At 42.5% G+C, this 20339-nt stretch overlaps 1 protein-coding gene across 1 annotated transcript; it reads left to right on the top strand.

The window, feature by feature from the left end:
• Positions 1 to 3051: 3051 nt before the first annotated feature.
• Positions 3052 to 20074, top strand: LOC120057770 (xin actin-binding repeat-containing protein 2-like). Its single transcript, XM_039006242.1, has 10 exons — positions 3052 to 3111; positions 4098 to 4226; positions 5052 to 5181; positions 7926 to 9251; positions 9594 to 13256; positions 14931 to 15579; positions 15619 to 16038; positions 16081 to 17285; positions 17394 to 17741; positions 20034 to 20074. Exons 1-10 carry the CDS (start codon positions 3052 to 3054, stop codon positions 20072 to 20074), a joined length of 7971 nt encoding a protein of 2656 aa, XP_038862170.1.
• The last annotated feature ends 265 nt before the right edge of the window (positions 20075 to 20339 follow it).

Genomic DNA, 20339 nt, shown 5'->3' on the forward strand with positions numbered 1-20339 from the left:
ATATTCGCAGTGGAGAAATAAAAATGTGCTTTAGTTCTCCTGTCCCATGTTTTCATTATGTGTCCCTATTCGATTATGTTATTTAATGCATGGACATAACTAGTAGTTAGAAGGACAGCTGAGGGGCAAGATTTTGTTCTTGTGCTGTTTGAAAGCCTTATTATTTTCCTCACAGAGCAGACATTGTCTTGGAGGTCCATTCTTGCGAAGTAACAGGCAAATCAGAACTTCCCAAGGGCCAGTAGTACTGTAATTAAATATTTTGGATTCGGACAGTAAGCTAACCTTGAGTAATGTGAACTGCATTTTTATCTGGAAAATACTGGATTCGCCTCTGTAGCCTTATTGCCTAAGTAGACAGACTGTCATTCCTTGTCTCATAATCGCAGAAGTGCTGATGTCATAGACCACAGCTTAGTTCAATATAGCTTTTGAGCTCTGCATACCAAAAGCAAGGCTCCTGTCTGTCTGAAAACAGTTCCTCAGAAGGTTATTACTGCCATAGACTACTGAGAGTTTTGAATGGCAAATACAATTAAACTCACTTGATGTATGGATGTAAGAACATTAAGGTATGACCTCAGACACACACATTTTTTATTTACATATTACTGTAAGCCCAAAACAGGACAGTGTCAGGATTCTGGAAATGGGTCTTCCAAGCTTTAAAAAATCTTGTCCTCCCAGTTTGTCTCCAGCTCTTACTGAGAAATACGACTCTGCAGGACTCCAAAGTTTAAAATAGGGTGGATTTATTTTTGCAGGTAGTTGGCGCCTAGATTACTTCACTTTCCTGTTATGTGAGCTCTCAACTGAACATAATATGTCACAAGATATCCAAAGATTGTTGACACATTTCTGGGCCTTAAAGTTTCCCGAAATCCTTAATTAACATTATAGCTGCATGGCCTCCAGTTGCCAAAGGCAATGGTAGAGATTGAACTTTCTCCTATATCTGATATAAGAAAACATTTCCTATGTTGAAGCTACCTGGATTTATGGTTTTGGACTAGGTGAAATGTATCTTATTTTGGGAGGTGGCTATGCTTGTCCCTCTCCCATCCCTCTTGACAGGCTGATAGGTTTACACTAGCATGCTGATCATGCCTCTAGGCTAAAATAGATGGTCAGATACAGCTTTGCCCCAACACTGTCTTGTCCACACAATCCTATGATACTGTACTTATCAACAGCATCAATCCCCAGCAGGACTATGTATGCCTATCATTAGGTTTTCATTGTCCTCCTGGGTGATCAAACGTTTATAGTCTCAAATACGTTTATAGAATGTTTAGAGCACAAATAGGCTAGTCACTGTTATACTTATCTATTTGTGGCTTCAAAGGCAGTAGGCATATCCTTCAGATAAAAAAAATATTCTTCACAGCATTTAAAGCTATGAAATACAGTTTGATTTGAAGTGATTCGATCTGTAATTTCCTGTCATAATTCATATTATGTAAGTGAAATATCATCTCCAGTCTCTTTTTTTGCTGACGGTATTCGTCCTATTTCATTCAGTTTGAGAAAACAACCATTTGTGCCTGTTCAGAGACCCAACTTTGTGTAATGCAGGTTGAATCTGTTTTTAATTTGATTAATGCTGATTAGGCTTCATACCGCCTGCCAATTAAAAAAACAGAAATTCTCATGAATTAGGACTTTCCGCTTAATGAGTGTCCCTTACGTGATTCCAAAGTGATGCTTTTGCGGTGCTGTATGTTCCACAAACCCCAAATTATCTTTAGTGCCTCTGTAGTGCAACGTGAAACTGTGCATCCATGCTTCCCTAAAACCAGACCACCAGAGCTGAAGTATGCCCCCATCACATGTCATGAAGTGTCCATGCTGGCTCAGCACCAAGGCTAGCGTGCACTCTGTGTGGGTTATAAACAGTTTGGGGTGTCAGGGAAACATCACCATAACCGTGTTTAACAGCACACCGACAAACATAAATCTTTATTCTCCCACTGTTTAATTGACCATCCACTGGGAAGGCTGTAATTGATTTGAATGATGCTCCTGTGTTGGAGAGGGACTATCTCATTCACTAGAGCACCTGCGCACCCGCATGGGAAACACTGTGAATTCCCTTTCTGCTGGATGTGTATGGTCGCTGTATAAGAAACGGTTATAACACAGAATGACTTCACCCACTATCCATCTCACGATGTTGATTACAGAACAAAAAATTATAGTCTACTGTCAATGTTAGATTTAAAGTTTGAAAGCCTTACAAAGCTCAGTTGCCAGTCATTCATGTGGATGTTTGTGTACCCTTCTTTTAAAATAATGCCAAATGGCCGAATGGCACATAAAGCGAACATACTGTCTATCCCTGTGCTTTAAGATTGGACTGTAAACTCGTTGTAAGGTCTTCAGCTGTATTAAAACAATTGTCGCCAGGTTGGACTCATTTATTGTCGAAAGCATGCCATGTGATTGCACTGTTCCCGTTATAAATGTACTGTGTAGCTACAAAATAGATCTCCTTCTCTTAAATCTGTGTCCCCTATTTGAACTGGTGAGGGAGGTATTGATATTGTAGCTCTGCAAGCCACCTGATCTCGCGCGCTTTGCGAAGCGAATATTCATGTAAACTCGCGAGATCAGGCGGCTTGTGGGGCCATTGATATTCTGCAACTCCACGTAATGCACCTCTTTCATAAGCAAGCTTATTATCGCCCCCCATGGCAACTCAATGCTGGTCACAGACAACACATTGCACTAAATGCTCTACTAGTGAAATAGTCAAACCATATTATTGTGTATAGCATAGACTGTTGGGTAAATGTTATAATTAATTACTGTTGTTCCCTTAGCTGCTGGCAGCGCAGGTGTAACTACCAGGTTAGGACTTCCTGAGGAAGCTGTGAACTCAGAGGAACAGGATTCACTCTGAAGACTCAGATCCCATTGACAGGAACCACTGACACAACCTACTGACACCAGGATCCACTGACACCAGGATATATTGACCACCAGTACCCACTGACACCAGGATCCACTGACACCAGTAGCCACTGACACCAGATCTCACTGATCGTACCCATGGCCATGTACCAGCTGGCAGCTGACTCCAAGCAGCAGGACAACATCTTCTCCAGCGGGGTAGGCAGACACACACAATACATTATAAAGATATGGTCATACATTTATGGATGTACTCTTCAATGACCAGTTTTAGGTCGTACTACCTGACTTACTGACAAACCTAACCATAGAAGCTTCTAACAATGTAGGTGATAAGATTTTTTTTAAATATAGTTTTTTATGTTCAGTGATTTGTCCAGCGTGTCCATTGTAATGAGCCAACTACATCATTTTTAGATTAATTGTATGTTTCGTCATGCCAACCCTGTTAACCCTGCCATGTTTTGTGTGACTGTAAGGCCTTGGGACGTTAGATTTTGCAGTCTAGAAGTAATTTATTCCACATTTTGAACGAGGTTGCATAATTCTGATATTCACAGTAGATAATTCCGACCATGTTCTAAAGTAGTTGCAGTCATGCAAAGAAAGAGTCAAAGTGTTGTGATTGTTGTGATAGCCACTGATGGCTTTGTGGTGCTATGTTAGTGGAAAGTGATGACAGCTGACCAGTGGGAGAGTTCAGTGGCCCTGCAGACCCACGGAAACATGACTCCTCTCATGGGGCTCAGAGTGGAAACAAGGGCAGACAGGCAACACAATGGGCAATCTGTGCCCCCTGCAGGATCCCATTAGTCATGTTTTAGACCTCAAAGCTGTCAACTCCACTCTGCAGGGTGGGCAAAACAACTATCTGCCTGGACAACATGCTGTGATGCACCACCCAAAAAGCAACCAACTAGAAAGATTGCTCTGCCATTGTGTAAACATAATGCCACATGCTGTCAGGAGGCCTACATTGAAATGGGCATGTGTGCAGGCATGTGTGTGTGTGTGCATCTGTGTGTGTAAACACTCTGCAGTCTCAGTAATGGCTGCTCCAGTATTTTCTATGAATTTGCAGAAGTCTGCAATGAAACCCAAGCTCAATAGGCCTATTAGGCATACGTCTGATCCCAGGCCATGTAGAAATGCAGGCAGCTAATGATGTTCCACTGCTTCATTAGGTCATGGAGGAGTCTGAGGTCTGCTCTGTGCCTGGGGGGCTCGCCAGCATCAGGGCACAATTCGAGACCCAGGAAACTGCAACATCGCACAACGTCACCGAGTTCCTCTTCCACCACAGAGCTGTGCAGGTACTGTAATTAATGCAGGCTAATCTCAGGCATGCGGTGCATGGGGGAACGTGCAGTTGTAGTATGACCTACGCTGGTTAAATTCCAGCCTACAATCTAGCTATCCATCCGCACCACTGTGTCCCTGCCCGCATTACGTCCCCTGCCGAGTGTAAGTCACTCACTCAGGGAGCGACCACAAATCTGGGTGAATAGTAAATTATTGAAAAGGCTGGGGAGGTGCCTGCTGCTACATTATTCTTCTCCAAAGGCTTAAAGTACAGATGTTAGATTTCATTTGATGCACTGCTAGACAGTGCTGGCCAACTTGGCAATGGAGAAGAATACAGATCCCTGTGTCTGTCAAAACCCCTGGATTTCACACTCACATTGCTACTGCTTTAATTAGCACTATGTGTATAGCTTGGAATCCTCAGCTGAAGTGACACAAAGGGGCATGAAACAAATGAAGTATTCTTTGTCCCTGTATGCATGGTGACAGCTACTCTGTTTGATTAAGGTGAAGCTACTGTGTTTGATTAAGGTGAACCATCCATGGAATCGTCCCTTCTCGTCTGTCATCCTCTCTTTGTCTGTGATTAGTGTAATTTAACTGCAGTAAGCCATCTAATTATCAAGCTTCTATCCCATATTGTTCTCAGTGATGCACACTCTATCTGCTACTGTTTGAGCATTAATTAAAATCACTGCTGCTGCTGCTGCTGCTGCTTGTGCTGGGCTGTCAATGAGTGGGGGCCATTCCCTGCTGTGTGTGTGTGTGTGTGTGTCTGTGTGTGTGCGCGCATGCGTGCCTTTATGTGACAGCCAATGTCTTCGATCTCACAGGAAGTGGAATTGAACTCTGAGTTGACAATGAGGAGCAGTTCTAGGGAAGTCATCCCAGCCTCTCAGCAGGCTATTTTCCACCAGGATGAACAGGTAGACCGTCTGGAGACCTCTGTTTCATCACACGACAGTGAAGCTGGGCTGACTACCCAGACGTTAATGCCTTATATGTGTTTACAATTGTAAAAACCTTTTAATTCGAGAAAAGCTCTTTACTGACCACAGTCAGTACGCTGACAACAAGATACCTAGCAGAGAGTGGATTAACTCTAAACAGCTTGGTCATTCAGTTAATGGCCATTACATAACACAGATTCACTTTACATGTCCCCATGAGTTTTCTTAATAGGTGGAAATTGTCCTAATAGGTGGAAATTGTCCTAATAGGTGGAAATTGTCCTAATAGACTGCCATTCTGATACAGGTCACACATGAAGAAAACTTGGCCTCCAGTTATGAAGCAGGTAGGATGTTACTACAGTTTATGCTCGTCATGTTTTACAGTATGCACATCATCAAGATAAATAACACTGTTCAAATTAGTTTAAATGAAATCATATGAAGTTGATGGATGAATCTTGCATTCAGAAAGTATTCAGACCCCTTCCGTTTGTCCACATTTTGTTACGTTACAGCCTTATTCTAAAATGGATTAAAAAAAGGTTTTCCTCATCAATCTACACACAATACCCCACAATGACAAAGTCAAAACAGGTTTATACAGATTATTGCAAATGTATTAAAAACAAAAAACAGAAATACCTTATTTACATAAGTATTCAGACCCTTTGCTATGAGATTCGAAATTGAGCTCAGGTGCATCCTGTTTCCATTGACCATCCTTGAGATGTTTCTACAACTTGATTGGAGTCCACCTGTGGTAAATTCAATTGATTGGACATGATTTGGAAAGGCACACACCTGTGCCTAAGGTCCTACAATTGACAGTGCATGTCAGAGCAAAAACCAAGCTATGAGGTCGAAGGAATTGTCCGTAGAGCTCCGAGACAGGATTGTGTCAAGGCACAGATTGGGGGAAGGGTACTAAAAACTGTCTGCAGCATTGAAGGTCCCCAAGAACACAGTGGCCTCCATCATTCTTACATGGAAGAAGTTTGTAACCACCAAGACTCTTTCTAGAGCTGGCCGTCCGGCCAAACTGAGCAATCGGGGGAGAAGGGCCTTGGTCAGGGAGGTGACCAAGAACCAAATGGTCACTCTGACAGAGCTACAGAATTCATCTGTGGAGATGGGAGAAACATCCAGAAGGACAACCATCTCTGCAGCACTCCACCAATCAGGCCTTTATGGTAGAGTGGCCAGACGGAAGGCACTCCTCATTAAAAAGGCACATGACGGCCCACTTGGAGTTTGCCAAAAGGCACCTAAAGGATTCTCAGACCATGAGAAACAAGATTCCCTGGTCTGATGAAACCAAGATTAAACTCTTTGGCCTAAATGCCAAGAGTCACGTCTGGAGGAAACCTGACACCATCCCAACAGTAAAGCATGGTGGTGCCAGCATCATGCTGTGGGGATGTTTTTCAGTGGCAGGGACTGGGGGGCAAGTCAGGATCGAGGGAAAGATGAACGGAGCCAAGTACAGAGGAAAACCTGCTCCAGAGTTCTCAGGACCTCAGACTGGGGCAAAGGTTCACCTTCCAACAGGACAACGACCCTAGGCAAACAGCCAAGACAACGCACGAGTGGCTTCGGGACAAGTCTCTGAATGTCCTTGAGTGGCCCAACCAGAGCCCGGACTTGAACCCAATCTAACATCTCTGGAGAGACCTGAAAATAGCTGTGCAGCGACACTTCCCATCCAACCTGACAGAGCTTCAGAGGATCTGCAAAGAAAAATGGGAAAACTCCACAAATACAAGTGTGCCAAGCTTGTAGTGTCACACCCAAGAAGGCTTGAGGCTGTAATCGCTGCCATAGCTGCTTCAGCAACGTACTGAGTAAAGGGTCTGAAAACTTATGTAAATGTGATATTTCATTTTTTTATTTTTTTTTATTCATTTGCAAAAATGTCTATAACCTGTTTGTGCTTTGTCATTATGGGGTATTGTGTGTAGATTGATGAGGGGAAAAACTATGTAATCCATTTTAGAATAAGGCTGTGACGTAACAAAACGTGGGAAAAGTCAAGGGGTCTGAATACTTTCTGAATGCACTGTATTTTACTTTGTCCTCTTTACATTGTTAGAGGAGGAAGGTCCTAGACTTACAACCAAGGAATTGAGAGATCATTTTGAGAGAACCATTGAGGAAGCTGCCCCAAGCAAGCCAATGAAGGTAATTGGACATGCTTGTCTTAAACCCATTTTACTTAAATGGACAGAAACTGCATAATTTTGGCTTAGGTTACACACAAACCCTTCTGCTTTTTATCACCATTGCTGAACAAGTTATTAACTTTATTTGAAATGTAATTTGTTGCATTGTAGCTCATGTGTAAATACAGCTTGTTTAATAACACTATAAGACGTTTTTTCTTACCTTGTTTTTAAAATGATCAAGATTCTTCTATTAAACCATGTCAGGCACCAATCCCTCAGTTAATAACAATGAGACTGGATATTGACAATTAGTGATAAACAAAGAGTTGGCATGCTATACATGTAATGTTTGCATTCAATTTTGTTTCTGAAAACATGTCAGGGACCTCTAATGACACCAATCATTATTTTCTTCCCAAAAAGATTGGCCGAGCTGACATCAATAGGTCTCAGTGGGCCTCAAATGTATCACAAAAACAAGTCTCAACAAGTGAGATACACAATTTATCGTCAAGTAATATACAGAATTTCTCATCAAGTGAGATACATAATGTGTCATCAAGTGAGATATGGGAAGATTCTGCTACTGAAGCAATAGAGGACACATCTGCTGTTGACTACGAGAACACAGAATATTTCCCTCCGCCACCTCCAGAAGACTTAGAGTACCTCCCACCTCCACCCCCAGACTTACTGCAGGTCCCATCAGAAAGTCCAGATATGCCAGTTGAGTGCTACTACTCACCTGAGCCTCCGGAATCAGCTTACCCCTCTAAATGTCCACTCAGTAGACAGGAATACTTCAGGCAGAGAAACCAGTATGAGTTGAAGCGCCTTTACAAGCATATCCATCCTGAGGTTCGTAAAAACCTAGAGATGTATAGTGATGCGGCTGAGTATGAGAACACCCGACAGGGGAGTCAGGAGGAGTTCACAGGGGAGACCAGGTATATATACGAGGATAACGGTAGCAGCCCCAACGACTGCATTAGCCCAGAAGAAGAATACCTGGAATGGGACGAGATCCTCAGAGGGGAGGTCCAATCAATGCGCTGGATGTTTGAGAACAAACCTCTGGATGCCATCAAAGACGACGCCTCAAATGAGGATGACGCCCAAAACATGGAACAGGAGATGATTGTTGGGAGTGATGTAAGAAGCAAAGCGTGGATGTTTGAGACCAAGCCCATGGACACATTGGGATCAGACAACATAGCTTCAACTAAATATAGAAACAGATTCAATAAGTTGGACAAAGGAGATGTCCGTGCTGCAGCCTGGTTGTTTGAAAACCAGCCTATGGAGACCCTGAACAAAATGCATGGCGATGAAGAGCTAACCAAAGAGATAGTATTTACCCAGGAAGACGGCAGCTCTACCATATACATGCTTGAATCTCAGTACATGGACACTTTAGGTCATACTGAGACCATTGATGACAGTCACCTCCTGAGTCTGAGGTCAGCGCTTGAGGATATAAAGGGAGAAGTGAAGACGATCACAAGCACATTTGAGACTCAGTTTATATGCGTCCTCATGGGACAGTCAGGCCAGATGTTAGAGATAACATCTATACGCAAAGTGGAGACTGTGAAGGGGGAAACTAGAACATCAACCTGGCTTTTTGATACTCAAGCCCTGGACATGACTAATAGACTCCCTGCCCCAGTGAAACTTGTGTGTAGCCTGTCCATGGAAGACAACTACAAAGGAGATGTTTACAGGGGTAGATGGTTGTTTGAGACAAAGACCTTAGACTCCATTAACACAGATGAATGGGAAAGCTCATCGCTGCAAAAGGAAGAGATAATCGGAGCTGATGTCCGAAAACATTGCTTAGCGTTTGAAACTCAGCCAATGGATTCTCTGAAAGATGATTCAAATGCTAGACCCCCGACTATCGAAGAAGTTATTGGCGGTAATGTTAGATCTGCAAGACACTTCTTTGAGACTAGTCCCAAGGCAGCTTTGAAGGATATCAATGAGGTAGGGAGGCTCAAAAAGGTAGTGGCAGCTGAAGAAGAGAAGGGTGATGTAAGGCACCAAAAATGGATGTTTGAGAATGAACGACTAGAGAACATAAGAGATGAGAAGAAGGAGATTATTCGTACTGTGAACTTTGAAAATCTGACTGAAGAGGAAGGTACAAGCTACAATGCAGATGTCCGTAAGAATTGCATGGTATTTGAGACTCAGCCAATGGACACTTTGAAAGACGATTCAAATGTTAGAGCCTTTTCAAAGACGGAAATTGTCAGAGGCAATGTCAGATCAGCTAAACATTACTTTGAAACTGCTCCAGCTGACAATTTAAAAGACCTTGCTGAGGTTGGGAAACTACAAAAAATGGTGAGACTTGATGAAGAGAAGGGGGATGTGAGACACCAGAAGTGGGTTTTCGAAAGTCAACCCCTGGAGCACATTCAAGAGGAAAAGAAGGAAGTCGTTCGAACCATTAACCTGGAGGAAATCGATAAAGTGGATGTCTCAAACTACAAGCAAATATTTGAAACCACAGACTTAACCAGATGGGATGAATCTCAAAAGATACTCGTGGAGGGTGTAACATGTGGCTCTGTGAAATCTAACAAACATCTGTTTGAGTCTACACCAATGTACGCCATGCAAGACAGCTCTGGACATTACCATGAAGTGAAAACAGTGCATCGGGAAGAGGTTGTCAAGGGAAACGTCACAAGCTGCAAATGGATGTTTGAAACACGCCCCATTGACCAGTTTGATGAAAGTATCACCAATTACCAAATTATTAAAGGAATATCCAAAGAAGTTGAGTCTGGTGATGTTAAAACTGCCAAGTGGCTGTTTGAAACACAGCCTCTTGATGCAATTAAATACTTCAGCAATATTGAAGATGAGGAAACTACAACTAAGGAAAGTGTTGAGATTGTAAAAGGTGATGTTAAAACTGGTAAGTGGTTATTCGAGACTAAACTAATGAATGTCCCATACGAGAAGGATGAGTTGACGAGTGAAAATGAGAGTGAGGAGGTACACAAAGGAGATGTAAAAACCTGCACATGGTTGTTTGAGACAAAGGCACTTGACACTATCCGAGATGAAACCGAAACTGTTCTACAAACATGCACAGTAAATCAAGAAGATGTCCAGGGCAAAAATGTACGAATGGCTCGTTTTCTATTTGAGACAGAAAAACTTGAGAATATCACAGGGGAGGACGAAAGCTTTAAGAGGGTTACTGATATAGACATTCAGTCAGGAGATGTGAATAGAATAAAGTATATCTTTGAGAACCAGTCCTCTGATATCATGACCTCAACATCTGAGGAGGTTATGCAAATGCTCAAAACTACACAATCAGAGGACATCCAGAAAGGAAATGTGGTGAACTGCAAATGGCTCTTTGAGAACCAGTCGATAGATGCCATACATGATACCCAAGAAGAGGCTCTGGAGACCCGCACTGTGATGGATGTACAAGGAGGTAATGTGGACAAAGGCCGTTTCATTTTTGAGACCTACTCCTTGGACAAAATCCAGGAGGTGTCCTCGGAGACAGAGACCGATATCACAAAGTTGCAGAAAATCACCCGTGAAGAGGAAGAGAAAGGGGATGTGAGGAACTACACCATGATGTTTGAAACTCAGCCTCTTTATGCCATTCAAGACAAACAGGGTCATTATCATGAGGTCACCACTGTCACAAGCGAGGAGATATTGAAGGGTGATGTGATCGGGTCCCGGTGGTTGTTTGAAACCAAGCCTCTTGATTCTATCAGGGATACAGATGAGGTCTATATCATCAAATCTGTCACACAGGAGGATGTTCAGAAAGGAGATGTTACTTCAGCCAAGTGGAGATTTGAAACACAACCTCTTGATACGATTGCAGAGGACATAAAAATGTCAGTTAAAACCGTTGAAGATATTCAAGGAGGAGATGTTAGAATGAATAAACAGCGTTTTGAATCTGATGAGCTGTCACAGAAGTCTGTGCGAACCGTTAATGTGAGTGAAATCCAAAAAGGTGATGTCAGGACAGCAAAATGGATGTTTGAAACTCAAACAATGGATAAAATACGTAGCCAGAGCGAAGAGAATTTAATAGAAACCGTCATGAAAGAGGAGGTCCTAAAGGGAGATGTTAGACAATCAGTGTGGCTCTTTGAACAGAATCCCCTTGACCATATAAAGGAGGTAGATGAGGATAATACAGTAGTTGTTCAAGAGGAGATCCCCAAAGCAGATGTAAAGACAACAACATGGCTGTTTGAAACAACTCCGTTCCATGACTTTAATGAGAACAGTGTTGAGAAGTCAGAAATCCTGGGTAAAAGTATCAAAGGAACCCTTGAGGAACTTTATAGCCAGAAAATGGTTAATTCAAAAGGAATACTCATTGAAGCAGATGAAATTGGGGACGTTAGAATGGCAAAATACCAGCTAATGAATACGGATTCTCCAGAGATCCAAAGAGAGGAAATCCTCAGCGGTGATCTGAACAACATTATGATGAATCTTTTGAACCGTCGGGAAACAATTGAGAGGGGAGTAGTGGTAGAGTCAGAGGAGAAGGGTAATATCAGTACAACAGTGCATCAATTGTTCAACCAAGAGAGGGGCATCAATGTGGAAAAGGAGGAAATATTAAGAGGTGACATCCAGGAAGCTGTAAACAATCTTCTCAAGGAGGGAGGATCTGCTAAACGTGGTATACTCCTTCAAGAGGATGAGAAGGGAGATGTGCAAATGACTATTTATTCTCTTCTAAATAAACAAGAGGACATCAGTGTTGAAAAAGAGGATATAATCAAAGGCAATATAAGGAATGCTCTCCAAAGACTATCCAACCCAGAAAACCAAGAGCAGATGAGGATAAAGGTGGATGAGACAGAAAAGGGAAACGTAAACTTTTACTCCACATGCATTGAATCTGGGGCGCTTGACTATCTCAAACAACTCCAGGTAGAGCCAGATGAGACACCACCTGAAAAGATAGAGAAAGAGAAGATTATTAGAGGAGATATAAAGGGGACAAAACTCATTCTTGGCAGTAATCGAGCACAAATTGAGCGTACAGTAGTTGAAGAGGACATAGTGTGTGGAGATGTTCGCAAATCAGTCAAGGTTTTCATGAGCGAACCCACACTCTCACTGGATGGCCTACAAAAAGAGGAAATTGTGAGGGGTGATTTGAAAGCAGCTATGAACTCACTGTCTCAGTCTGTAAATCAGACAGTGGTTGTAGAGAAAGAGGAGGTGGTGAGAGGTAACATACACGAAACCAGAAGACACCTTGAGTGTGCCCATAGACTGCCCAAAGAGGTGGAAAAGACAGAGATTGTCCACGGCAACATCAAAGGGGCACTGAAGTCCCTAGAGAAATCTGCAACCTCCAAAGTTGAAGTTGTCATCGAAGATTTAGTTCCTGGAGACATCAAAGGTACCTTAAAATCCCTGGAGCAGGCAAAGCAAACAGTCAGGGCGATCGAGAAGGAAGAGATTGTAAAGGGTAACATTCATACAGCAAAGCAGTGTTTACGAGATGCTTCTAATGACAGAAGGACATGTCAACAGGAAATAGATGTTCAGGGAAATGTGAGAGGCACTATTGAGCTCTTATTGGAACCACCAGCTTCTCCAAGAATGACACGGAGGCCCAGCTTCGAGGGTGATGTGAAAATGTCCATTAAGTCACTCTACGAGACACATGAGGTGCATGAGACAGGGGAGGAACAAACTCAACCAGAGAAAGAGGAGGTGATAAAGGGTGATGTTAAAGGCACAATCAAATCCTTGCTGGAATCAGCTCAGCGTGCAGCTCCTAAAATCAGAGTGGGAGCTAGAAGGGTCAAAGTCCCTGTGAGATCTCCATTGCGCTCACAGCATGGAAGCCCTCTATCACGTTCACAGCATGGAAGCCCTCTATCACGTTCACAGCAAGGTAGCCCTGAATGTTCTGTTACAACCAAAACTGAGAGTGAGACACTTAAAAATAAGTCTCAAAGCACTGAAGCACAGAGAAACATACAAAAAATAAAGACAGCTAATTCGGCCAAAACTGAGAGCTCAACACAAGAGAATCAATCCCTCTCAACTCAAACCGCAACCAATGCATCTGAATCACAGACTACTCAACAATCAAAGACAGTAATGCAACACACGACCATCACTCAAAACCATGGCATTAAAACTTTGGAGACTAAGTTCCGTAACCTCAATTCAAGTCGAAAGGGTATGATCAGACTAGATAAAACCAAAGTGAAAACAAATGTTCATACCCCAACACGGACATTGTCTGAGTCTGAACTTTCTCTCCCTCCCCCACCTCCACCATGTGACGATCAATCATCCCTAACCCCAGCATCCTCTATCAATAGGCTAGACTTGGACCTTCCTCCTCCCCCAACTCCTCCTCCCCCACCACCTGTTGACTCTGAGCCTGATCATTTCCCTCCGCCACCACAGGATTTCCTTCCACCCCCTCCCTCACAGCATGAACTGGACTCTATGCCATACCAGACACCTAATCCATCACCAGCAAAAGCCACAAAAATGACGGTCAAAAAGGTGAAAGGTCCTGCATTGCATCAAGTCTCGAAGCTTGAGCCAACCAGTCAGATTCAGAAAATTCAACAGGCAACCTCTGAGAAACATACAACCACAGCCAACAAATCTGTGTTGGAAATCAGCAAAACTCAAAATGAATTAACTGTTTTGTCTGAAATCCCAAAACCCCCAGAATCACCACGACCATTAAAGAAAGTTTACGTCGCCCCTATAAGATTTACTCCTCCACCTTCTCCTCCTCCCTTCATGAGATCCGCTAAATTCAAAACTCCATTAATACAGGCAGAGGAAAAGTACAGAAAACATAAAGTGGATAGTACACCACCTGCTACACCGAGTCCCATTTTCATGCATGAGTCAGTCACTGCTGCCCTTGAAATGCTTTCCTCTGAGGAGGCAGGTATGAAGCAATCAAAAAAGAGCATGGCATTTGGTTTCACTCAAGAGGTGGCTGAAAAGACTGTGACTAATGTTAAGTCAGACACACTATCATCTGATTTATCCAAGCAGGCGCAAATCTCAGATACTCCTTCAAGCATGACATTGATCTCTGCTGTATATGGGAAAAATCGCCCTGAATCTGCTGTTATTTCTGCAACTAAACAGCATATTGTCTCTGATCAGACATCCAAAGTCGTTTCAGTTCAGCACCAGACCACATCTATTTCCTCCACAAAGCAACAGACAGTTACTGCAACTAAACAACAGGTAACTTCAGCATCCGCCAAGCACTCACACTCTGCTGTAAGCAGCTCTCAAGCCCAGATCTCATCCAGTGATGCTAAAAAGGTTGAAAATACAAAAGCAGATGTTCAAAATGTCAAAGTTTACTCTCAAGATACAAAAACACACGTCCAGAAGGATGTAAAAAATAAAGGTTCCCATAAATCTGAGGAGAAAAAGAACAAGGATAATTCTGCATCCCAAGTTCCCGAGAAGGTTTCTGACCAGCCTACCGAAACAGTAAAGGGAACCCAAGAAACAAATGTCAAAGCAGTGAAATCACCCTCAGAAGACAAAAATAAAAATGACAATTCTGTATCACAAGCACCTGAGAAGGTTGTTAATCAACCTATCAAAGTAGAAAAGTTAACCCCAGAAACTAACGTCAAATCAGGCAAAAAGAAGAAGGCCAAAGGGACAGAAAAGCAAGTAGAAGTAAAAGAAACAAAACAGCCAGATGAAACTAAGACGGGAAACATGTCACAGGTGAAGGATGTGAAGGTGGAAGTAAAGGAAGTCACAAAGTTGAAGGTTTCTAGTGAGCAAACACATGCCCAGACTGACGTCAAGGTCAAGGAGGACAGTCAGAAAGCTCCTGCTATTAAAGACAACCAACCAGCAACTCCAACTTCTGCAAGAAAGAAGAAGAAGAGAAAGTCAAAAGCTAAAGATGCAGCTGCCACCACAGAATCAACTAAATCTCCTTCTGAAAGTTCCACTCAAAGTCAGGAGATACAAACAGCCCATCAAGTGGAGCAGATCCAGGTACATAAGGAAGTTATTATCCCTGAAAGCAAAGTTGAAAGAAAAGTTAATCAAAGTGTCCAGCAACAGGGAACAGTTAAAGTAGAAAAGCGGGTCGAGCCATCTCAAAGGAAGAAAGAGTTGACAGGAAGCCAACAGATTCAAGAGAAACCAAAGGAAGAGTACAGAAATGTTCCAGTCAAAGTGGAAAGTGGAAAAATGACAAACATGTCAGCACAAAAGGAACCTGCGAAGCCCTCAGCAGAGAGCACTGAGGATTCTCAAAGACGAGAACATGTCCAGAAGTTAATCTCACATATAACAGAGTTAGAGGGAGCTTCAGGAAAAATTGATTCGAAATCTGTGAAGACACTGCTCAATACTATTCCAGAGTGGCTCATTGGTCCAGAGGAAAATCTTTATTTGGAGGGAACTGCAGTTGAGCATAATATACAAAAGCTTACAGAAATGGTTTCATATGTGAAAAAACGAGCAAAGGCAAAGTTGATGTGTTTAGAGGGGATCCACACTAATCTGGAGAAGCGTGAGTATGAACCTACTTCTGAAAAGATCATTGTTGGTGGTGCAACTCAAAGAATACATAAAATAAGTATTGGCTCTTTGAAAGTTGAAAGTCAAAAGAAAGTTGTGGAAAGCAAAGCAACATCACATGAAAGCAAAATGCAAGAGTTGAGTGTAAAATCTATGCGCTCACCCTCACCCTTACTAAGGATGCGCTCACCCTCACCCTTACTAAGGATGCGCTCACCCTCACCAACCTTTATTACCATTGAATCTACCCGGAGAACTGACTCTCCTCAGAGAACAACCCCATCACCTATCCTAACGCACAGACCAGCCACTCCCCCAACACCTCCCCCCCGCAAATCGGAAACTCCTACAACACGCATCAATAGGGCCACACCCTCTCCAACCTTCTCTAGGGCAGAGAACTTGGCGCGGCTAAAAGATACTACAGCCAAGCTTTCCCGTGGGGTGACACCGCCTCCAGTTTCACTTCCTATGCAAGTCACAGAAAAGAAATCTGAGATTGTGGAATCCCCTGCATCATTCCATCGGCAGATCAAAATTGAGGCACACGCTGAGGGAACTTCAGAAGTGTCAGACACAACAATTGTCACTCAAGAGGCTCAAAAGGCTGGTTTAAAGGTCACAGATAAAGAGTCATTCCATCAAACGGATAAAGAAGTCATGGAAGCTTCTGAAATGTCAGACTTGTCAATGGTGACTATGTCAGTGAGAAACAAGAGGGAGTTTTTTGAAGATGCTCAAAAAGCTGAGGTAAATAAGACCAATGTGCGAAAAGATCCCATCGACAGCCCAGAGCACTTGGGCCCAGACAGGGAGGAGCCCAAAACAACAAAGCAAGAGAGTAAGGATGACACACAAAGCACATCTGAGAAGGTCACAGAGAACAATGCTGAAATAGTGGGATCTGCAAAGTCAACTGATAAAGAATTGACGGAAGCTTCAAAAATGTCAAACTCATTAGCAGCAACGACATCAGTGAGAGACAAGAGAGAGTTTTTTGAAGAGGCTCATAAAGCTAAAGTAAATAAGATGTATGTTCGAAGGGACCCCATTGATATCCCAGAGCGATTGGGTCCAGACATGGAGGAGCTCAAACCAGAAAACCAAGAGAACGAGAAGGAGGACCTTCCAAAGGTGGACTTGTCAGGATTAGTCAACAAATTTGAAACACCGGAAGATACAGTTTACATCAGAAAGCCAATGAGAGAAAGACGTGGAAGTGAGATGGAATATACTGAGACTGGCGTAGAAAATACAGTTACTCAAGAAGAAGAGATGCCAACTTTTGACATCAAGGCTATTAAAAATGTTTTTGAAATGGTTGAGCAAAGTCCCTCCTTCAAAGGGGAGAAAAATAAACAGGAGGAGCTGGAGTCAAACCTGAGTGAAAACACAAGAGATAGTTCAAAGCAGGATAACACCCAGGAGACACAGAGGGGCTTCGGGCAGATCTCGCCCCTGCCTTCCCAGAAAGAAGTGCAAATCCTGTCAGCAGACCCAACAGGCTTCTCTGAAAAGTCAGTCACAGAGCATTTCTCAAGCTTAGATGAATTCGGCAACAAGACAATTGGATCACTGAGCAGCACAACTGTTTCCCAGCACTCAGAGAGCATAATAACCCACCATGCCCCCTTCTCATATGCTGACGTGGTAAAAAAAAAAAAGGGGTCTGAGGTGACGACGTCTGAATCCCCGGAAGAGGCTTCCACTGAAGAGTTGCTGAGGAATTTCCACAAAACATGGACGGAGAGTGAGAGTGTTTTCAAGAGTCTCGGCTACAGTGTTTCGGAGGAGAGAACATCACATGTTGTGTCACATCAAACAAAGACCGTTGTTACTGGTAAAGACAGTTGTACTGCCTGCATGATGGGACTTGAAACTAACAGGATAAAATGGCATGTAAAAATATCCTCTCCGATATTCAATGAGACTTAACATTTTTACATGTGCCTGATTTTAAATGGAGAGAGATTATTGTGAATGGACAAAGAACTAATGCTTCAATGAATGAGTCATGGCAAAAGAGCAAGAGCTAAGCATGATATGATGATGACATGAGGGACATTATGGAATAGAATCTCACACATCCTATTTAAATGCAAGCATTCATGTTTGACCATAAAAATCAACACAAAGTACAAGTTTGGGTCAATACTGTTTGCCATCAGTAAAGAATGTTTGAGATTTCTGAAAATTATTTTTTGATTTCACCTTTAATGTGATTGCACTTGTTTGATGATGTATATACACAACCTAGTCTCAGAGCATTTTGTATTATTCTGTATGTAAATCCGAGGACACAATATGTATTAATTTGTGGATGTCATCACCGATTTCATATGATATATTATGAATTACATTTTGTATTATATGTTACGAATGTGCAAAATGTATAATATGTTACAAATTTTAAAAAAGGTACTATATGTTACGAATTTGCAAAACTAGCTAGCTGGCTAACGATAGCAAGCCTAAGGGTTAGGGGTTATGGTTAGGTTTAGGAGTTAGATTGAAGGGTTAAGATTAGGGTTAGGGGAAGGGTTATCTAAAAGGGTTAAGGTTAGGGTTAGGGGAAGGGTTAGCTAACATGCTAAGTAGTTGCAAAGAAGCTAAAAAGTAGTAAGTAGTAGTTGAAAAATAGCTAATTAGTTAAAATGCTAAAGTTGTTCGTGATGAGATTTGAGCTTGATGCTAGACTTACCCATCCACCCGACCAACCGCCCTACTTTCATTTTTTGCCTTTAGTAACCGTCGTTCTTAACATATCGTAACATATCATACTTATTTGAGTGTTCCGGATTTACGTTGACTATGTTACATCTAGTCTATGAGACCAGGCTGGTATACATATACAGAGTATATACACTGAGTGTACAAAACATTAGGAATAATGAGTTGCATCCCCCCTTTTGCCCTCAGAACAGCCTAAATTTGTCAGGGCATGGACTCTTACAATTCCTCGAAATTGTTCCACAGGGATGCTGGCCCATGTTGACTCCAATGCTTCCCATAGTTGTGTCAAGTTGGCTGGATGTCCTTTGTGTGATGGACCATTCTTGATACACATGGGAAACTGTTGAGCATGAAAAACCCAGTAGCGTTGCAGTTCTTGACACACACAAACCGATGCGCCTGGCACCTACTACCATACCCAGTTCAAAGGCACTTAAATATTTTGTCTTGCCCATTCAACCTCTGAATGGCACACATACACAATCCATGTCTCAATTGTCTCAAATCTCAAAAATCCTTCTTTAACCTGTCTCCTCCCCTTCATCTGCCCTGATTAACGTGGATTTAACATCAATAAGTGAACATAGCTTTCACCTGAATTCACCTTGTCAGTCTAGTCACGGAAAGAGCAGGTGTTCCTAATGTTTTGTACACTCAGCGTACACTACGCATGATCATGACAATTATGCCTTGATAACGTTTCTTAATATTCTTGAGTCATTGTGTATGTTGTATAAAAATTCTAGAATGATAACTTTTCTCTGGCAGACTCGAATTCCCAAGTCGGAGCTTTGCACTCAGAGGAGGGTCTATCCGATGGAGGCTCTAATAACGGACAGAAAAAAATTCCATAAATCCTGTTTCTGCTGCGAGCACTGCCAAAATAAATTAAGGTAAAGCACATATCACCCAACCAAGGTGAATTCAAAGTAAGTGGATTTTGGCTGTGAACTGGTAAGCAGTGCTTGAATGGTTTTGCTCCTACAGTTTGTGTCTGCACATAGGACACCAATTCTATTGTGCTATGTTTGCAAATTAAGCAATAAAAAGTTTGACATGATTGTGGAATCAGCTTCACTGTTTGAATAAAAACGTGTTCTGTCTCCTCCAGCCTTGGCAACTATGTCTCTCTCCATGGACATCTGTGCTGTTTACCACACTACAAACAACTCTTCATGTCCAAAAGGGAACTACGATAATGGATATGGACAGACACTTACCACTGAAAAGAATGTCAATGAAAGTGGCAGACTCATCCCCTCAGAGCGACTCGATTGGAGGAATTCACAGAGCAGCATAGGCTCAACTGAAAAGGACACCTTTGAAAAATAATTTATGAAATCAAATGACGAGAACAAACAAAATAGTAATAAGATACCTGTTGTGTGGCCTCCACAAGCCCACTCCCCACAGAAAGCCTTTAAAGTAGATGAGGACTAACTAAGCCACCATGGCCTCCGCAGGACAATTCCCCGAAGTCACCCAAACAACAACATAGAAAAGCCATTTCCAGGAGCTCTCTTTGAAAGAGAGCATTTCCACCACGGCAGGTAGAAAAAGGCATCATGTATGCCAGAGAAAACCGAAGAAACTTCAAGCAGTCGATGGTAAGACCTATGAGGGCAGAGAGACAGTTGGAATTGGGAAAAGTCTGAGACTGAAGGACAAAAGTACAAGTGCAATAGACACGAAAGGAGATGTGAAT

Source organism: Salvelinus namaycush, chromosome 13 (genome assembly GCF_016432855.1).
Source record: "Salvelinus namaycush isolate Seneca chromosome 13, SaNama_1.0, whole genome shotgun sequence".
Taxonomy (NCBI): Eukaryota; Metazoa; Chordata; class Actinopteri; order Salmoniformes; family Salmonidae; genus Salvelinus; species Salvelinus namaycush.